Here is a 20580-nt window from a genome sequence, read left to right as displayed (position 1 = left end):
AATGAAAGGAAAAGACTGGGTTTATGCATCTCTCAAAGGATGTGATCTCAAAGGGTAAGTGTACAGAGTCTTGGTGGGGTGTGCACGTTTCCTTTGTTTGAAGTAAAGAGCAGGATGAAGGAGAAGGAGACAAGGGAATTTCCTGGAACTCTGAGTCTGATCAGTTATTTTATAGAAATCTCTCAGGGAGTGGTAGATGATTGGATAGTGAAATGAGTAAATTTCCCCTTCTACCACTTCCAGGTGTTGCTGAATATTGTTTAAGACTGAGTGTGCTTTTTGCAAATCCTCTTCTTCATGTGGCTTCCAACTGTCTTTTCCCTTGAGCTTAGCTATGGTCCCTTTGATCCCATCTTGAATGATGATGACCAGTTTCTATGTTTCTATCAGATGGCCCCCGGGGACACATCTCTGGCCCTTGGCATGGTCTCTTTGCTGCTTCATTTCAGTGGGACCTGGTGGGGCTGGTCATCTCAGAAGACAAGAAAGGTGTTCAATTTCTCTCAGACTTGAGAGGAGAAATGGACAAGAATGGAATCTGTGCAGCCTTTGTGCAAATGATCCCTGTCACTGGAAGTTTATATACCTCAAGGAACTTTCAATATCATTTGCGGATCAAGGAATCATCAGTGAAAGTGGTTATCGTTTATTGTGATGTTCACTCTCTAATAAGCTTGAGCTTTTCTAAATAGATGTTTTCAGAGATATGGAAAGTCTGGGTCACAACATCACAGCGGGATTTTACCACCGGTCCAAGAGCTTTCATACTTGACTCATTCCATGGGATTCTCATTTTTTCACACCACCATGGTGAGATCCCTGGTTTTGAAACTTTTATGCAGACAGTTAACCCTTCCAAATATCCAGAAGGCATTTACCTTGATAAGTTTTGGGCCATCTCTTTTGATTGCAAGGTGTCTGAGTCTGACTGTAAAACATTGGAGAATTGTCCAACTAATGCCTCCTTGGGGAGGTTGCCTTGGCATCATTTAGACATGGCCATGACAGAAGGGAGTTACAACGTGTACAATGCTGTGAATGCTGTGGCCTGGACCCTTCATGAGATGCGTCTCCAACAAGTAGAAATGCAACCAACGGGAAGTGGGGAAGGGCTGGTGATTTCTCCCTGGCAGGTAATGTCTTTTCCATTTAATAGCATGTCCTGTAATAAATGTGACTTCCTGATGGGATTCCATAGTGCTCAAACCAAGTATTTAGGATTCTTTCTCCAAAAGCACAGGAGGTTCTGTACTTGTTTCATTCTCCAGAAGGTAAATCTAGTCCTGGGTAGTAATGGTCATCAAAAAGAATGTGCTAGCTTCAAGGAGAAAGTGCTCTTTGAGTCAATATCAATGCTTTGTGTTACAAAGGATCCCAACATCCTGCCTGCCTAATGTTTTCAATAGGGCATATCCAGCCTTTTCTCATAAAACTCCTCAATGACAACAGGAAGAGAACTAGTCCTTTAAGTGCCTATATGGAAAAGTATAGTAAATAATTTACATAAAAGATATCATTTAATTCTGAAACAACTTTATGTATTGCTAAGCTCTTTTTGCAGATTGATGTCCTGGGAAAATTCAGATAGTGAATGGATGTGGATAGATTTGTCTGTGCAGTTGAGATTAGCCTGATTTCCACACCCACTAATTGTCTTGGTCTGCTTATCTTCAGGCGTCTTCTCTTGAAACGAAGTGATAATTTAGAAACATTATAATATTTTAGTTCTCCATATATTTTCATTTGTTTTGCTTCATTGGATGCTTATAAGAAATTCACATTATGATCTGGAATTATAGACAATGAAGGGTTTTCCCCCATTCAAGTTTTCCATCTTTGACACCAGGATACACTTCATCACAAGACGATTCATCTCTTTTCCCCATCTCTACACCCCTTTCTGAGGAACATAGAATTTAACAATGCCACTGGTGACTCAGTGAATTTGGCTGAAGAAAGAAAATCAGATGCAGAGTATACCATGCTCAACTTTTGGAATTTTCCAGAAGGTCTTGGACTTACAGTGAAAGTAGGAGAGTATTCCCCCACATGCTCCACGTGGTCAAGAATTGTCTTTATCTGAGGAGGTGATAGACTGGACTGTGGGAATTCCTGAGGTGGGTTGGATTCAATCATAATGCTTTACACTATACATAAATAAGCAAAATCTTGTTTTGGGGGTTTTGTGCCCCCTCAGAGCTTCATAAAGGGCCACATATGGGCATTTAACAACTGACTTCCAGCTTAATGAGTTTTATCAATTACTATTTATCCAGTGGATGGAAATAGAACACATTTATTCAACTATGTGTTTCTATTTGTACATTTTATACCATACAATAAACATGGCATCCAATCAATGAATTGGATTTAGGTATTTAAAAATCAAAAAAATCAAATTTGTTAAAGGCCCAATACTCTAAAACACTGTAGTTATTGGAAAATTAAGTAAATATCACAGCCTTTACCAACAGATATCTGATTTTCTCCAGACTCTGCACTCTGTATGCAGTGAGAGTTGGCGTCCTAGATTTAGGGATAGCCCCCAGGAGAGAAAGGCTGTCTGTTGTTCTGACGGAACTCTCTGCCCAGAAAATGAGATTTCCACTGAGACAGGTGAGTGTATGCCTTACAGAGACATTCTCCACCTCTCCGTTATGTCTACCATTCACCCAAGGAATGGAGAGCTTCTGGATGAGGGCTGTAGTGTCAAAATGCTTCCTTTTTCCATTTATTAAATGATAACAAACAATTTTAGGTTATATTACATGTGTAAATGTTATTAATATGCATTTTATAAATTATATAACATTCTTAAAACTCTGATCTCTCCTGGTTATAAAACATCATATGTCAGAAATAATCAGATTTCTTAGTCAATTGCCATATTTAAGTCTTTTGTCATTTACTGACTGTTATTGTTTTACTCTGGTGCTTTTCAAATGTTTCAGAGATTCCTGGAAAGGTCTTTGACACTTACTCTAGAATACATCTTTCTGATAAACTTTCAGGTCATAAAACTAAACTGGGTAAGAAATTACAGAAATCTAATGGAGAAACTGATGGCTTCATGCAACTGCTAACAAAAGATCAAGATCAAGAGTTGATTGAGTTGACTCTCGTGGGTTCAGAAACTGGCTTCAACCATTAACCTTTGTTTTTCTTTTGTTTTCATAGAAATGCCTCTTTTTAGATACCTGATTTCTTGCTCATAGGCCTAACTTTGGGAGCCTACCTACATCACCACCTCCTGAAATGTATTTAACTGGACTGACCTATTGCCAGGACTAAGAGACCGGTCAGTGTTCAGTGAGATGGAACAATCTACCAACTCAGCTTCTGGACTGTGAAACTTCTTGAAGTTTCAATGGCAGAAATGTAGGGGATCAAAATGTGACACCCCAAAATGTGTGTCTTTGGTTTGATTATTTTTAAGAACAAAAGACTCAGAAACTTTGCTCTTCCCCCCTACTCAGCAGGAAGTAGCTAGAGTGGCCATCACTCTATTTCCTTCAAGATTTAGGAATGTACAAAGAAAAGAGGGAATTGAAACAGCACATAAAACATTGAGCAGCAGAAATTAGTTTTGCTACCTTAACACAGGTTATTGATTAACAAAACCTTGCTCAATAATAGAGATGGCACTACACATATGCCAGGTGGGAACCCATAGCACCAGGATGACGCTGGAACCAAGAATCTTTAGAAATATTGCCACTGGAGCCCTTTACAAAGTGAGAAGTCCTTCAATAAGGAAAATCTGGCTTCCAGCAGCCCAAGTAGCTTGATTACCATAAATGGACTGACTCGAGGCAAGCCAATCAGCTTAGATGGGCCCAACTATAGCTTAGTAACCGCTAACTCCTTTCATTTTATCTGTTTGTAACAGAGGAAGGATATTCTCTTGAATTCACTCAATCCTTTTGATGAGAAGTGACCCTATAAAAATTTGTCTACTTATAAACTTTTTTTTTTTTTAACAGAAGAGGGATTCTACACTACTCACTGAACCACGCGCTGCTTTTTTCACATGACACATGTATCTTGGAGGTCTTTTTATAAGAGCACATGAAAACATGTCTCATTTAAAAAATTTCACTGCATATTATTTATTACATTAGGTTGATGAAAATAATAAGAATAATTAGAAGTTTTCACATATTGAGGTGTATGGCGAAGCCATTCTGGGTTAAACCTGATTTGGCCTAAAACTTGTTTCTTCCCAGAGCAGCCTGACTTATGGCCCACCAAACATGCATTGTACATCTGCCTCATTTACCCAAAGCAAAAGATGCACTCTTTAAAGATGGAGGTGAATGTTTCCCTTCCTCTGATACCAATACCAGTACCTCTTTGAAAATAAGTTTTTCTTTCAAGAAAACCAAGGTCAAGTTGACCTGCTGTGTATCTGCTAAATTGCAGCAAAACCTCTCCTTATGACTTTGAGAAAAACAAAATTGTATTCCTCTCAGGTGTGTTCTTGGCTCTGAAACGGTATGTAACCATGCTGTGAATCGCGCTTCCACAGAGGACCCTCCTCCCCAGTGGACACTGCACTTCCAGGCTGGTCCGCAGCTTGGCTCAGGGAAATATCACCTTACCTTTCTAGTCTATAGATTGTTTGTTGATTATTTACGTCAATGATATGGACATAAAATTATGTAAACCGTCCTGACTGATTGACACTTTGTTTGCATTGCAAAAAGTACTGCAGTAAACATACTTGGTGAACTTTTGTGAATGCATCTGTTCTATTTAAGCCAAATGACAATTATTGTAGGTGAGAGTGCTCTTTAATTTAGATTTTTCCCTTGGGTTGCAGCAAAGAGCCAGTTCAAATAAGAGACAACCAGTAAAATTGTGAGTCACTTGTTTATTGCCATACACACATTTATTCTCATTCAATAAGTTAGTAGACAATTAGTGAATTGATCAAATCAGCAACAATGAGCTAATGAAAGCCCTGTGCTGCCTTATTCACAGGATTTGATTAGTCTTTCTTGGCCTTTAGCCAGTGTGTGCTCCCTACTGATGCATCAAGGCAAACCTGTGGTCATGGGTTAAGCAGTGCAAGGGGCTCATAGTGACCTGGGGGCACACATGAAGTGGTCCAGTACACTCCAGAGAGGCTCAGCGAGACCAATGCCTTTGTTGTCCAGTGTTGGGTGGCTGGCAGGATAAGCCAGGCCAGCTTGGCTTCTCTTTGGGTGTGAGAGCCTAGTGGACTGTACATGCATTTACAGGCTTAAGGTAACATGTTTACATACAAGGTGCTCCTTTTTCCTCCACCCAACACACCACAGCAAATAATTCAGGGAGATAGAATATATCACCTCACTCTGAATTTATACATCATATCACCCTGTATTTATAAATGCCCTTATCACAATATCTTTAGGCTAAATTCCTAGCAGTGGAATTTTTAAATGAAAGCATTATGTACTAAAATATTAGATTTGGATAGTCAGTGCCAAATTGTCCTCCTGAAAAAGGTGGCATTGTATGCAAGTTTTACTGGTGTAAATTTGAAATTGCACGATATAAAGTCACAATGCAGGCACACATTTTGAAACCACGTGAATCTCCCTAAATTTTACCTTTTCAAGAAGAATCACATCATTTAAAAACCAGCAGGTGGAGTGAATCATACACTCTGGTTATATTGCTGTGATGTGGGGGAGACACTTGAGCTGGTGAAGCAGAAAAACAATGCAATCCTTTGTCCAGGACCTAAAATTTGAACACAAAATTTCTTCAAATGAATTATGGCTTCTCTTGGCTGCTATGTTAACATTTACCATTGTTATAATCAAACACTGTTTTTAAAATATTGTCTAGTAACAAAGTTATCCAGGCATTTAGTAATTATAGTGCTGAAAAACATGCCTAAAATCCAATAAGTTTAGAAAATAAATTAGAAATGGTAAAACAAAGAAAAGAAGGCCAAACCACTGCTGTGATACTCCAAGCTGTTTTAGTTTGGGAGCATTTACATGAGGACATGTTCGAGATGACACTAAGAAAACAAAATTATATGTTTAACCAGGGTACAGGATAGGTTCCAAAAAGTCATCAGGCAATGAAACCAGGGAAGTGCCGATGATCAGATCACAAGATGCTTCCCAGTGACTATGCATCCCTAAGCAGGGATAGTGGTGTACTTTTGCATTGCAAGAATGCAACCCCCTTTTTTATACTTATTCTTATGGAATTATTAAGTTATGCAAATATTCAGTGATGCAAGATCTTTGGGAGCATTAAATGCAACACAGAGGTCAGAGAGGCATCTGTGAGGTGAATCTAGATGTCAGCCAATCAGCTTTGGGCAAGATGGTAACAGCTGGAAGAAGAAAATCCACTTATTTCCCTCGTCATTAAAAAAGATTCTTTGAGCATTTAATTGCACGTGATGTACAATACTGGATTCTGGATCTAAGATTCTCCCATGTGCCCCCTTCTTTCTATGGAGATAGAAGCCAAAATAGAGGAATACATCAGCACTCATTTTCACAGGAAAGATGGATGGTGGCATTGTTCTCATCCATATGTGACCACGGGTGGGGCGCCGTCCATAAACAGCTCAGCTTCCTGTTCTTTGCCAAGAAACAGTGACAAGATGAATCTGAGGCTGTGGTTGGACAGATGCAGCGTCTCTTCTGCGATAGGATTCTGATGACTTCCCCAGTTCCTCCTACTTGAGGGGAAGAATATGGAGAAAAAGTTGAAGAGAAATAAACACCTCAGAAATTAACTAAAACTTCTAGCATGCCCAGAGATGACAAGATAGAATTTCACTAAGGTCCAAAGCTTGGTTAAGAGGTCCTGAATCTGACCCTGTTTACATCCTTTTTCCTACAAAACACCATCTATGATGGTATCTTTATTTTATTTTATCTTTTTATGAACATTTACAGTCTGTTTGTAGTGTGGAAGGCCACATGCTAAGCATATGACCTCATTTAATCTTCACTCTGAGATAGATACTATTAGTACCCACATTTTACAGATGAAGAAACTGAGGCACAGAGACAGTAAGTGGCTAGTGCAAAGTCACACAGCCTGGAAGTGGTGGAGTTGGGATTTGAACCCACACACTTGGGCTACATTTAAACATGACAGTGACGGACCCCTTAAATGCTGCAGAGGATCAATGATGCTTATAAGATTGACTATGTGCTTTCTAGAATATAAAGTGTTGTCCAAGGATGAGGGATTATAATTATCTGCTTGGCGGTAGTCATTGGGTTCACTCAAAGCAGTGGTTCTCAAACTTAGGTGTGTATGAGAATCACCTAGAAAGCTAATAAATTACAGAGAGACTCAGACTCATTCAAGTAAGATGGAGTATTACTTGTTAGTATTGTTACTAGCTCTCCAGATGGTTCTGAGAACCACTGAGCTAAATACTCAAATTTTCCTAATGCAAAAAGTTGCTTTTCATTCTTGTCTTGCTTGGAAGATATAGGACAAGAAACAGCATTGCCTACAGGGCAATATTAAGCATTTCCCACAGCAACTGTCCTCATGGACTTCCAGGGGCTATTCTCTTCAGCCCTTGCACTGAACACTTTTGGCGCCAGACTCAGATGCTCTTCCCCAGGCCAGCACACCCACACTGCAGCTGCTGTGAGTTTCAGTTACTAATGACTTACAGCTGCCTCCTTCTCCAGAGAACTGCCTGTAGTCAAAGGAGCTGCCTCTCCAGAAAGGTTAAACCCCATTCCACAAAGGGCCAATGACTGAATGACACGCGAGCACAAAATGCTGGCCACCCGTCTCAAGGTGTTTCCAATTCCATGTTCAATTCACACTCCAGAGTCTCCCGTGGGATCAGGCTGAAGCCAGACTCCACCTGGGTCCACACCACTGCTGATATGCTCCATCCTGCCTCCCTCACTCTTCTTCTTCTCTTTCTCAATGAATCACAAGGATTCTAATCTCTGTTTTAGGTTCTAGTTTTGAAGAACTCAACCGAAGGCAGCCCTCCAGGAGACAGCTCGGGAGTGAGGGAACAAGATCACATGCAGGATGAGGAGGAGGTGCAGTGGCTCTGCTGGCTCAGCCTAATGTCCTGAATAAAGCTTGCATCTCCTGTGACAGCTCCATGGGCACAGCCCCTAGGCCACGGTGTGGGACCAGCTCAGTTACAAGAGTCATAGCAATCAGGAATCTATGGCTTACCACCAAAGTGCTTAGAGTGTATTCATAGTCCTCTCCATCCAGATAATTTCACAAACCAGGGGTCATTTTCATCAGATACATCCATAAAGTTTTTACTCAAGAGTCAGCTTCTCATCGAGGCCCCTCATTGCCACTTATTTAAAAACGAGCTCCTCCCACTCCATGCATTCTTGATTTCTCTTCATTGCTCTTTTTTCTATAGCTTATATCACTTTGTAACATACTGTAAAATCCACTTTTTGTGATTTATCGTTTGCCTCCCCCCTACAAGAATGTCAGCTCTGTGAGGACAAGGATTTTTGTCCATGTGTCCACTGCTCTATCCCCAGCACCTAAACCAGTGCCTGGCACATATTAAACACTCAATAAATATTTGTTAAATGAATTCTGCTAAATAAATTTAAAAATTTTTGCTAATTATCATTGGATATTTGTGGATGGACTGAAGAAAGAGAGAAAGAGAGTGAGAAAGAGAGCAAGAAGAAAGAAAGAGAGACAAGAAAGAAAGACAGAGAGGGGAAGATGGGAAGAGAGAAGGAGGGAGAGAGAGAGAGAGACAGAGATAAATAAACAGAGAGAAAAAGGAAGCAAGGAAAGGAAAGGAGGGAGGGAAGGAAGGAGGAAGAGAGGATGGGTGGGAGGAAGGATGAAGCGAGGGAGAGATAAAGAAAGAAGATCTCTTCTGGTTTTGGTCTCAAAAACCAGAAATTTCAGCTGTTTAATGCAGGAATGTAATGCAAATTCTCTTTTCTTTCAGATCAAGAAACCAGGAAGCTCCTGGTAGCATGAGATGTTGGGTTCAGACAAGGACATGGCACCAGAGAAGAGCTGATCTTACCATTTTGGTGTGGGTAGATGAGGGAGACACTTCAGTGCTTTCAATTTCAACCCCTTTCCTCATCCCAGTAAACCATTTCCTGTATTCCATTCGCACCTGAAAGTTTGAGGAATATAGAGGCTTGTGTTACATCCAGAGCTTGGTTCAGGAGACAAGACCCTAAAGTAGGAGACTAAAGATATACATCTAAGCCCTACTCTCTACTGCTCTTCCATTGGTTTTCTGTATAATCTTGGCCATGCTTATGTTGATTCATTTTATTTAAAGTCAACTTCCTCAATTGTAGAAAAGCTGCTTACTAAATGTCAGACACCATATGGACTCTATATATGGTGGTGGTGGTGATGATGATGATGATGATGATGAAGGTGATGATGGTGATGACAATGATGGTGATGATGTGGGTGAAGGTGATGAAGATGGTGGTGATGACGGTGATGATAATGAAGGTGATGATGGTGATGACAAGGTGCTCAAGATGGTGGTGATGGTGGTGGTGATAATGAAGGTTATGATGCTCATGATGATAAGGATAATCAAGGTGATGATGAAGATAAAGAAGGTGGTGATGGTGATGATGATTATGATGATGATGATGATGATGGTAGTAATTACGAAAGTGACTGTGGTCATGATAAGGATGATAATGAAAGTGATGGTGGTGTTGGTGATTATGATGATGAAAGTCACCAATTATTGAACATAGCCATGTTCAAGACACTTTATAAACAATGTATCATTTAGTTCTTACATGAGCCCAATGATGAAGGTGCTTCTCTTATCCCCAATTAAAGGTGAAGAAGTTGAAGCTCTTGGAGGTAAACTGACTTGTCTAAGGTCACAAGGCCAGTGTTCAAAAATCATGTCATTCTTACTCCAGAGCCATGACACTAACCCCTACACTAAACCACCCCTGTGATTCCATCAGTTGCCTTCTTTTAACCTCCTCGACATGTTCTTAAAAGACATTTAAGCATTTAATACTCAACATTATTTCATCAAGACACTTAAATTGTATTTTACTTCTTCTTTGTGTGAAGAGTTCCAAGCATTAATAAGGAGATAAAAGATGAAAGAGAAATTAATGAAGTGTTAAGATGGTCTCTTTGCCAATCTTAATTGCTGGTGGTTCCACTTAAAAGCAAAGGAAAAAATTCAGGAAAACTGTTCCCAATCTTCTGTAAAGAGTAAAATTATAATAATGACCCTCACTGGGAACTTAATATGTGCCAAGAACTGTGCTAGGAGATTTACATAGCATTATTTCATTTAATTCTCAACTCTGGGAGGTAGGTATTGCCACATTTGTGGATGAGAAATCCAAGGCTCAGAGAGGGTAAGCAACCTGTCCAGGGTCACACAGCAACTCACTCAGTGGAAAAATTGGAATTAGAGCTGAAGTCTCTCTGAGTTTGTGGTAGATTATGCCAAATATTCCAGTGCCCCTCCCTATAGTTCACCTCACTGCTGGAGGATTATTCATCTCTCTGGTGAATTCAAGTATGGCCATGTGACTTATTTTGGCCAATAAAAGAGAGCTAAGCTGTGCTTTGCCATGATCTCCTTTCCCTTTGCCATAAGAATACCAACGTTCTAAAGGAGGGCTGCCCCCTCAGCCTACAACCCAGAGTGAAGACAATGTAGTCCAAGCCACAGCTATGTAGCTTGAGTGAGAAGTAAACCTTTATTGCTGTCAGCCACTGAAATTAGAGAGGGAGGGGCTATTTGTTACTGCAGCGTAATCTGCCTTATCCTGACTCATACACGCTCTGCTATGAACTGAATTGTGTCCCCCCAAAATTCATATGGTAAAGCCCTAACCCCCCAATGTGACTGTATTTGGAGATACGACCTTTATGAAAGTAATTAGGGTTAAATGAGGTCTTAAGGGTTGAGCCCTGATCCGAGAGGATTAGTTATCAATTCCTTATAAGAAGAGACATGAAAGCCCTCTGTCATTCTCTCTCCCATGTAAGGACACAGTGAGAAGGTGGCCATCTGCAAGGCAAGAAGAGAGCTCTCGTCAGAACCTGACTGTACTCACTCTCTACTCTCAGCCTTCCAGCTTCCAGAACTGTAAGAAGATCAATTTCTGTTGTCTAAGCCACACAGTCTATGATATTTTGTTACGGCATCCCAAGCAGATGAATGTATGCTCTTGAGAGATATGTCAGAAAGCTAAAGGTTAGAATGCTATGAAACCCAGCGCACACGGCATACCCAAGCAGCACCTAAATGCTCTTCCCATAATCAAGACAACCCCAAAATACAAACACAAAAGTTCAGAGAGGAGTGAGAATGTAAACAACCATTCAGCAAGACTTCGGGACTAGGCTGGTGAGAGACGGAATTATTAGCCTTACCTGGCGATTAAGGAGACAGTGTATCACAAAGAGAAACCCCCCCTGCAGGACATTGATGATGCTGAATGCGTAGGCAACGACTGATCTGATTGTCTCCCCGACTTCTTCAACCATAAAAATCCAAGGCCCCGAGGACAGCCCAGGATAAATAGCTGAGTGATGGCTTTAAATATCATGACTCTGAAAAGGAAAAGAGTAACAATAACTACCATTTATCAGATCCTCCCTATTTGTTGGGCACTGTGCTAATGCTTTGCATGCATTGCCTTAGTGAAACCTCACAACAACCTTGTGTGGTTAAGTAACTTACAAAAGTCCTACTGCTTGAGGATGAGGCAGAACCCATGTTTTCAGTCACTGCCTCTGGGACGAACGCGTTCTCCCACTCTTTGTAAGTGATTTATCTGCAAACTTTTACCTGGACCTGTTGGAAGATTTGTAGAAAGTGCCTTCTAGACATTTGTATTGAAAAATTGAGATGACGACGATACCATGACTTCAGAACATACCGCCGGGTTGGGTTTCTTCAAACAAAAATTGTGTTTGGTAAAATGAACTGGTGCTGTTGATGGCAATTGGCTGGAGGAGTTGATGCGCATGTGCACGCATGCACTTCCGGTCGACGGCGCGCACGTGGGAGGAAGTCCCGGTGCCCCCGCTGCCGCTCCCGCCTGTCTCTTCTGGTTACGTTCGTCGAGGGCCCCGCGGCTGCTGTGGGAGGCCCGGCTTTCTCTCAAGCAGCCCGGCTTTCTCTCGCTGGCTCAGCCGCAAGTCCCTGTCCATCCTTGTCGACTGCGTGGAAGAGAAGGTGAGGAGGTGCGTGGCGGCAAGCCCGGAGCCCCAGCGCGTCTGGGCCGCGGCCCTCGGGACCCGCCGCCTGTCCCCGGGGTGCCGCGCCGGGGCCCGCGCTGCTCTGTCGGCCCCGCGGGCGGCCGCGGCCCGACACGCGGTTGGTCGCCGACACTCGTTGTCGGGGCCCTGGGAGAGCGGCCTCGGCGGGGCGAGGGCCGAGCGGGGTCTGACCTCGCTGGAGGGCGGCTCCTCCCCTGCCCGCTTTTTCCGGCCCGGAAGGCCCCGCCCGCGGCTGTGTTTCCTCTCGGCGCAGCGCGTTTCGGGTTTCAGAACAGGCTGGAAGGTGTTGGGCTGCGCACGCCTGGCCCGCTGAGTTAGCTGGGGAGCGAGGCGCACGTGTTGACCCCAGCCTCTCACAACCTTGTAAAGTCACCCCCCGCGGCGAGCTTTCTGTTGTTTACTGCCCGTGCTCGAAAGGTTTTCTCCTGGTGTGAAAGGACTGTTGTTGCTGTTTTAGATCCTACGGTGGAAGCAGCATCTTAGAAACGTCTAGGACGAGATAAAAGTCTCATAAGTGCCCCCTTCTCTAGGTGCCCCGACTGCTGGACAGAAGGCTTGTTGAAGTTTTCAGAATTCCTGGATGCACTTAAATACTTTGTTGTTTGTTTGTTAATGTATGTGTCGACTTCTGGCCATGATTGAGTTTTCTCTTTATCGTTCCCGTGATCCCGTCCGAGTTCGATTTTGTGCTTGGAATTTCTGGATTGGGAAGGTTCAGCGGCGCTTCATGCCCCTCGCCCCTTCGTTTTTGAAGGAAGTGCCCGTCAGTCACAGTGAACTGCATTCTTTTGCTGAGGTTGGTGAGATCTTGATTTTTACTTAGCTCCTATCCAGGAGGAACCGGAAGCCTGGTTTTGACGGCAGTTTCAGTATTCCTTGTGTTTTTCCCAAAGAGAAACTGTTAAACTGAATGCTGGTTTCCTTTGTTTTTAAAACTTCCATCAAACTTGACTTGCATCTCACCCCATTTCTACTCTGTAGAGATAACCATTTTTAACTGTTTTGGTTCTGTCTCTAGATATCATGATTATGCCTGATTTATTGGTTTTGGATCTATCTATTGAATTCTAGCTATGATAGAGGATTTCGTCACTTATGCAGCATCCCCTGCCCCATTCCTAATAGTAAATCACTGTCTTTATTTCTTCTCTTGGTAAGCTTTATAACTTTGAGTAATGTGTCTTTTTTATTACATCTTCTATTTAAACTATCCCTTGACTTCTCACTTTCTAAGGTTAGGTATTAGCTTTTCTACCTCTGCTGCTCTTACTCTTCACCCCAAGCTTGCCAGCTGTACTTTGGCCTTGTTGGCATCCCAAATCAAATTGTCAGGGCTTTGGCTATATATGGGATTGTTTTAAAAGCTGAAAAATCAAATAGTATTGTAAATTCTTGTCACTTTCCAGATTCAAGTTTTGCTGTGATAATGTTTCTTTTCTTGTGCTACTTTTGTCTTTTTCTTGGTGTTATCTTTCTGTTTTCCTCTTTATACGGTTCCACATCCAAACTCGCTGTTTTATTAGGTATTCTATCAAGTCCTCTTTCTTCTTGGAGACTCCTTCTTGAGGTCTTTATTTCTGTTGCTGTCACACCTGGTTCTTTAGGCTTGCTGGAAAGCTGCTTCCTGAGATTTTTAAAAATTCCTTTCTTCAAGTGAGGGTACTATTTTCTGATCATCTTTCTTGGCCTAAATCCTTCCTTGGTTTTTATTCTCAATTGAATTCTTAAGAAATGCTGTGTGGGGTGTGAGTTTTCTGAATCTGTTCTACCCTTGTACACATGAGTGGTCATTAGCTAGGCATCAAGTTTGAGCTTGCAAGTTAGTTTCCCTCAAATATTTGAAAGTGCTGTTCTTTTGACTTACGTCATCCAGTATTTTTGATGAGTTTTTTTTTTTTGTGAGGGAGACCGGCCCTGAGCTAACATCTGCCAATCCTCCCCTTTTTGCTAAGGAAGACTGGCCCTGGGCTAACATCCGTGCCCATCTTCCTCCGCTTTATGTGGGACGCTGCCACAGCATGGCTTGCCAGGCGGTGTGTCGGTGCCCGCCCGGGATCCAAACCGGCGAAGCCCGGGCCGCCGCAGCGGAGTGCCAGCACTTAACTGGTTGCACCACCAGGCCGGCCCTTTGATGAGAAGTTGAATGTTAATGTGATTTATTTATTTAACCGATACTTATGTAGTATTTAACACATACCAGGCACTGTTCTAGGCACTTTATAGATTAATTTATTAAATTCTCATAACAACCACATGACTACTACTACTTACTATTATTACTATTACAGATGAGAAAACTGAAGCACAGAGGGGTTAAGTAGTATACTCAGGGTCACTTGGCTAATACATGGCAGAGCCATTGTCAAAATCAGGAAGGCCATGCTCTTTAATTTCTATGTTCTGCTTTCGTTCTTTTGTAGTTGATCTATTTTTCTTTCTGAATTTTTTCAAGATCTTTATCCTTGGTAGTGTAAGTGTTCATGATTATGTACTTAGGTATAGATTTTTTAAAAATTTCAGTTTATTTTGATCGGTGCTTGGCTGACTCTGAGGCTGAGGACTTGTGTTCTTCAGTTCTAGGGAATGCTCCTTGATTGTTTCTTGACCTCCTTTTTCACTGCCCTCTCTGAACCCTGGATCCTGGTCCTCCTAGACTGATTTCTTTTTCTTTCGTCTCTCTGTTCTCCCCCTCCTCTCCTCCTCCTCTTGCAGCTTTATTGAGGTATTATTGACCTACAACAAACTGCACATATTTAAAGTGTACAGTTTAATACATTTTGAGATATGTGTACATCCATGAAACCATCACCATAATCAAGATAATGAGCGTCACCTCTAAAACATTCCTTCTGGCCCTTTGTTATTCCTCCCTGCAACTGTGTGCTGCCTGTCGTTAGTCAACCACTGATTTATTTCTGACTCTGTAGATAAGTTTTCATTTTCTACAATTTTATATACATGGAATTATATAATATGTACTCTTTGTTTTACCTGGCTCAGTTACTTTCATTCAGAATAATTACTTTGAAATTCGCCCATGTTCTTACATATATCAGTAGTTCATTTCTTGTTATTTTTGAGTAGTATTCTGTGTTGTGCATGTATCACATTTTGTTTGTTCCTTCACCTGATTGAGGAACATTTGGATTGTTTCCAGTTTTGGGCTATTAAACGAAAAAACTTCTGTGAACATTGGTGTACAAGTCTGTGTGTGGACATGTGCTTTCATTTCTTTAGAGAAAATACTCAGGAGTGAAATGGTTGAATTGTGTGGTAGGTGTGTGATTAGTTAAAAACTTGCAAGCTGTTTTCCAAAGTGGTTGTACGATTTTACATTGCCGCCAGCACGTGTGCAGGTTCTAGTTGCTCCACTCCCTCTCCAGCACTTAGTCTGGTTAGTCTTTTTGAGTTTTAGCCGTTCTAGTCTAGTGTTATCTCGTTGTCGTTTTAATTTTCATTTGCCTGATGACAGATGATGTTGACCATCTTTTCAGGTGCTTATTTGCGTGCTGTATATCTTCTTGAGCAAGGTGTCTGTTCAGACCTTTGCTCATTTTTAAGTTGGGTTGTTTGTCTTATGGAATTGTAGAGTTTCTTATGTGTTGATATATCTTTTGCAGGTATTTTCTCCTACTCTGTGGCTTACCTTTTTACTTCTTACCAGTGCAAAGAACAGAAGTTTTTAATTTTCATGAAGTCTGTTTTATATATATATTTTTATATTTCCGCTCTTTGTATTGTATTTAACAATCTTTGCCAAAGCCAAGGTCACTAAGATTCTCTCTTGTGTTTTCTTAGAGATGTTTTATAGTTTTAATTCATCCCATGGTTTCTGTTTTTAGTTTTTTAATATGATGAATTACATTGATTTTGAAATGTTAAACTCGCCTTGCATTCCTTGGGTAAATCCCACTTGGTCATGGTATGTTATTTTTATATACTGTTGGATTCAATTTGCTAAAGATGTCTTCATTTATTTACATTTTTACATTTATGTTCAAAAAGGATATTTGTAGTGTTCTTGAAATGTGTTTGTCTAGTTTTAGTTTTTGAGTAACCTTGGCCTCAGATTGAGCTGCGCGGTATATACCCTCCCCAGTTTTCTGGAAGGGTGTGTCTAGAATTGGTGTTATTTCTTGCTTAAATATTTGGTAGAATTCACCAGTGAAGCTTTCTGGGCCTGAAGTTTTGGGGGAAGGTTTTTGTCTACAAATTCAATTTCTTTAGTAGATATAGAGCCATTCAGATTATCTATTTCTTTTTGAATGAGCTGTTGTAATTTTTAACTTTCACAGGTTTTGTCCATTTCATCTGAGTAGTCAAATGTGTTGACAAAAGTTGTTCATAGTATTCCTTATTATCCTTTTACTATTGATAGAAAATGTGGTGATGTCACCTCAGAAAATGTGGTGATGTCAACTCTCTTATTTCTGATACTAATTTTGTCTTTTCTCTTTTGTTCCATTAATAGTCTGGCTAGACTGATCTCAAAGAACTAGCTTTTGGTTTCATTGATTTTTCTCTGTTGTTTTTCTGTTTTCTTTTTCATCAACTTCTGCTCTTATTTGTTTCTTACGCTCACTTTGTGTTTAGCTTGCGTTTCTTGTCCTTATTTCTTAAGGTGGACACTTAGGTCATTGCTTTGGTACATTGCATTTTCTCTAATAAAGGTGTTGAGTGCCATAAACAGCCTTCTAGATACTGTTTCAACTCTATGCCACAAATAATGACATGTTTGTGAAATTTCATTGCGAAAATGAAAATTTTCATTTTCATTCAGTAACAAATATTTCCTGATATCCTCTTTGACTTCTTCTTTGGCCCATTGCTTATTTAGAAGAGTATTATTTAATTTTCAAATATTTGGGGGATTTTCCAGACTTTTTTTCTGTTATTGATTTCTAATTTAGTTCCCCTGTCAGAGAACATGCTTTGCATAATTTGAATCTTTTAAAAGCTTATCTGATTTGTTGTATGTCCCAGGATATGGTCTTGGTAAATGTTTCATTTTGACTTTAAAAAGATATATGTGCTGCTGTTATTGGGTGGAGTGTTCTATAAATGTTACCACGTTTGTTGATAGGATATGAAAGACTTGAACAACATTTACTGATTTTCTGTCTCCTTGTTCTGTCAATTATTGGTAGGGGTGTGGAAATCTCCTATTATAATTTTTTGGGTTTGTCTGTTTCTTCTTTTAGTTCCATTGTTTTTTGCTCCTTGCGTTTTGAAGCTCTTTTATTAGGTACATAAATGCTTAGGATTGTTATGTCTTCTTGATGAATGTACTCCTTTATCATTATAAAGTGGTCCTCTTTATCCCTGGTAATATTCTTTGCTCTGAAGTCTACTTTGTCCAATATTAATGTAGCCAGATCTTTTGACTAGTGCTGGCACGGTCTATTTCCATCCTTTTACTTTTAGCCTGTTTGTGTGTTTATATTTAAAGTGTTTGTTTTTGTAGGCAACATACACTTGGGTCTTGCTTTTTTATAGTTTGATGATCTCTGCCCCTTTTTTTTTTATTGTGGCAAAATATACCTAACATAAAAATTGCCATTTTAACCATTATAAGGTTCAGAATTCAGTGACATTAAGTACATTTGCAATATTGTGAAACCATTGTGACTCTTCATTTCTGTAACTTTTTCATCATCCTGAACGGAAACTCTATACCCATTACACAATAATTCCCCGTTCTCCCTTCTCCCCTACCTTCTGTCTTATGAATTTGCCTATTCTAGGTACCTAAGATGAGTGAAATCATATAGTATTTGGCATTTTGTGTCTGGCTTATTTCACTTAGCATGTTTTCTGGTTTCATCCATGTTTAGCATATATCAGAGTTTCATTCATCTTTAAGGTTGACTAATATCCCGTTGTATGTGTTTATCACATTTTGTTTGGACACTTGGGTTATTTTTACCTTTTGACTATTGTGAATAATGCTGCTGTGATCATTGGTGGACAAGTATCTGTATGCCACATCAATGCTTTGGGTGTATACCTGTGAGTGATTCGTGCTTTCATTTCTTTGGGTATATACCTATGAGTGGAATTGCTACATCATATGGTAATTCCATGTTTACCTTTTTGAGGAACTGCCACACTGTTTTCACAATCTCTGCCTTGTAATTGGGGCATTTAGAACATTTACGTTGAATGTGATTATTGATATGGTTAGATTTAAATCTGTCATCTTACTGTTTGTTTTCTGTCTCATCTGTTTTTTGTTTCCGTTCTCCATTTCTTCTTCTTTTGGTTTAAGTATTTTTTATGATCTCGTTTTATCTCTTTTTTTAGCCTTTTAACTATTAATTCATTCAACCATCAATTTCTTCACTTTGTGTCCTTGGCTCATACAGTCCTCCATTCGTTAGCTTTCTGATCTTGGGAAGATGACTTAAACTCTCCTAAACTCTAAAGAACTGGAGCTTCTTGCATTACACCGCACTGCTCCCTACCATCTCTATCCTCTGGTCATTTCTGTATGAGAGCTGAAATAAGGCAGAGTGTCACTTTGTTTGACCTCAACTGGAACGTGTGTGTTGATAGACTGAAATTTTTCACTGCTCTGCTCATGTTTGCGAATGACCATGAGAATGCTGCAAATACTGATTTGGGATTCCAAAAAAATTTTAGTGAGTAGGTGAATTCACAAATATGGAACTTGTAAATAATGAAGATCAGCTATAAATGTACCACATAGGGTGGTTGTGTGGGTTAAATCAATTAATACAAGTTAAGTTCTTCAAACAGTACCTTACACAGACTCATTTGATGTTTCAGAAATTTATTTGGTAAGTTAGTTTTTAGTAGTTTGTATGTCCTGGTATAAGTGAGGATATTTTTATGTCTAATTTTTGGTGACATTGCATAGTGTAGAATTGTGCTTTTTTCATGTGGTGAAATCCAGGTTTCCTACCCTGCTTTTTTCCTGTCACTCCACTCGTCTACTTCATTTAGTCCTTTTTTTTTTTTTTTTGCAAACATGCAGGCATGGCTTTAAGGGCAGGAAGGATTAATAATGAACAAAAGCGATGTTGCTCCCCTGACCCTACATTCTGCTTTCTTCACTATGATGTTTTTTTTTGGAGCTGGCTACTACATTTTTTAGGCAGCTTTATTGAGATATGATTCACATACCATACAGTTCACCCATTTAAAGTTTATAATTCAGTGGTTTTTTTTAATATATTCACAGATGTGTGTAACCATCACCACAGTAAATTTTAGAATATTTTCATCACCTCAAAAAGAAGCCTGAACCCTTCAGCTACCATCCCTTTATCCCCTGACCCTGTTTACCCCATCCCTAAGCAACCACTAAGCTACTTTTTGTCTCTATAGATTTCCCTATTCTGACTTTCCTATGAATAGAATCATACAGTATATGGTTTTTTTTTTTTTGGCTGGCTTCTTTCACTTAGCATTATATTTTCAAGGTACATTTATGTTGTAGCATATGTCAGTATCTCATTCTTTTTTATGACCAAATAATGTTTCATTGTGTGGATATACCACATTTTGTTTATCTGTTTGTGTGTCAGCGGACATTTGGGTTGTTTCCACCTTTTGACTATTATGAGTGATGCTGTTACATTCATGTACAAGTTTCTGTGTGGACATGTTTCCATTTGTTGGATATATACCTAGGAGTAGAATTGCTGGGTTACATGGTAGCTCTATGTTTAATTATTTGAGAAACTGCCAGACTATTTTCCAAAGTGGCTGCAACATTTTACATTCCTGTAGCAGTGTTTGAGAGTTCCAGTTTCTCCACATTCTCACTAACACTTGTTATCTAACTTGTTAATTTTAGCCATTCTAGTGGGTATGAAGTGGTATCTTAATTGTGGTTTTGATTTGCGTTTCCCTTATGACTAATGATACTGAGCATCTTTTCATGTGCTTATTGGCCATTTGTATATCTTCTTTGGAGAAATATCTGTTCAGATTCTTTGCCTATTTTTAAATTGGGTTGTCTTTTTATTACTGAATTGTAAGAAGTTGTTTTGGGGGAGGAGGTGGGGAAGATCAGCCCTGAGCTAACTTCTGTTGCCAGTCCTTCTCTTCTTGCTGAGGAAGATTGGCCCTGGGCTAACATCCGTGCCCGTCTTCCTCTACTTTATATGGACGCAGCCACAGCATGACTTGATACGCGGTACGTTGGTCTGTGCCTGGGATCAGAACCCATGAACCCTGGGCCGCCCAAGTGGAGTGCGTGAACTTAACCGCTACACCACCGGGCTGGCCCGAAGAGCTTTTTAATATATGTTCCGAATACAAGGTCCTTATTGGATATATGATTTGCAGATATTTTTTCCCATTCTAGATTGTCTTTCC

At 40.2% G+C, this 20580-nt stretch overlaps 2 protein-coding genes and 1 long non-coding RNA gene across 4 annotated transcripts in view; 2 read left to right on the top strand and 1 right to left on the bottom strand.

Annotated features, from left to right (window-relative positions):
- The first annotated feature begins 1716 nt into the window (after window positions 1-1716).
- LOC131402561 (uncharacterized) lies at window positions 1717-3395 on the top strand. Its single transcript, XR_009218772.1, has 3 exons — window positions 1717-2117; window positions 2493-2616; window positions 3178-3395. It is a non-coding gene; the product is annotated as an uncharacterized LOC131402561 (long non-coding RNA).
- Window positions 3396-6539: 3144 nt separating this feature from the next.
- On the bottom strand, window positions 6540-11558 carry LOC131402558 (adhesion G protein-coupled receptor E4-like). Of its 2 annotated transcripts, none has more exons than XR_009218767.1 (3): window positions 11383-11558; window positions 9020-9115; window positions 6540-6694 (listed from the first exon to the last, which is right to left on the bottom strand). XR_009218767.1 is itself a non-coding variant. In XM_058537243.1 (3 exons), exons 1-3 carry the CDS (start codon window positions 11494-11496, stop codon window positions 6581-6583), a joined length of 321 nt encoding a protein of 106 aa, XP_058393226.1. In that variant the 5' UTR covers window positions 11497-11558; the 3' UTR covers window positions 6540-6580. The 2 variants fall into 2 exon arrangements, 1 of the variants encoding a protein (XP_058393226.1); XM_058537243.1 differs by having other exon boundaries at window positions 6540-6691.
- A 1195-nt stretch (window positions 11559-12753) lies between these two features.
- The window catches only part of LOC131402556 (5'-3' exoribonuclease 2-like), a 40583-nt gene continuing 32756 nt past the window's right edge, over window positions 12754-20580 (top strand). The window contains 1 exon segment of the mRNA XM_058537239.1: window positions 12754-13030. Within this exon segment, the coding sequence (XP_058393222.1) occupies window positions 12851-13030 (180 nt within the window). The 5' untranslated portion in view covers window positions 12754-12850.

This window comes from Diceros bicornis, unplaced genomic scaffold, assembly GCF_020826845.1.
Source record: "Diceros bicornis minor isolate mBicDic1 unplaced genomic scaffold, mDicBic1.mat.cur scaffold_158_ctg1, whole genome shotgun sequence".
NCBI lineage: Eukaryota > Metazoa > Chordata > Mammalia > Perissodactyla > Rhinocerotidae > Diceros > Diceros bicornis.
Note: the sequence above shows the minus strand (reverse complement) of the source record. Positions and strands in the feature narration are given on the sequence as shown.

What these genes read in the sequence shown, in the direction of transcription:
- LOC131402558 (XM_058537243.1), bottom strand. Translation starts at nt 11,496, where the DNA reads ATGGTTGAAGAAGTCGGGGAGACAATCAGATCAGTCGTTGCCTACGCA. An exon ending in ACTGTCTCCTTAATCGCCAG is followed by an intron (nt 9,116 to 11,382) that starts GTAAGGCTAATA and finishes TCAAACTTTCAG; the next exon opens with GTGCGAATGGAATACAGGAA. An exon ending in CATCTACCCACACCAAAATG is followed by an intron (nt 6,692 to 9,019) that starts GTAAGATCAGCT and finishes CCCCTCAAGTAG; the next exon opens with GAGGAACTGGGGAAGTCATC.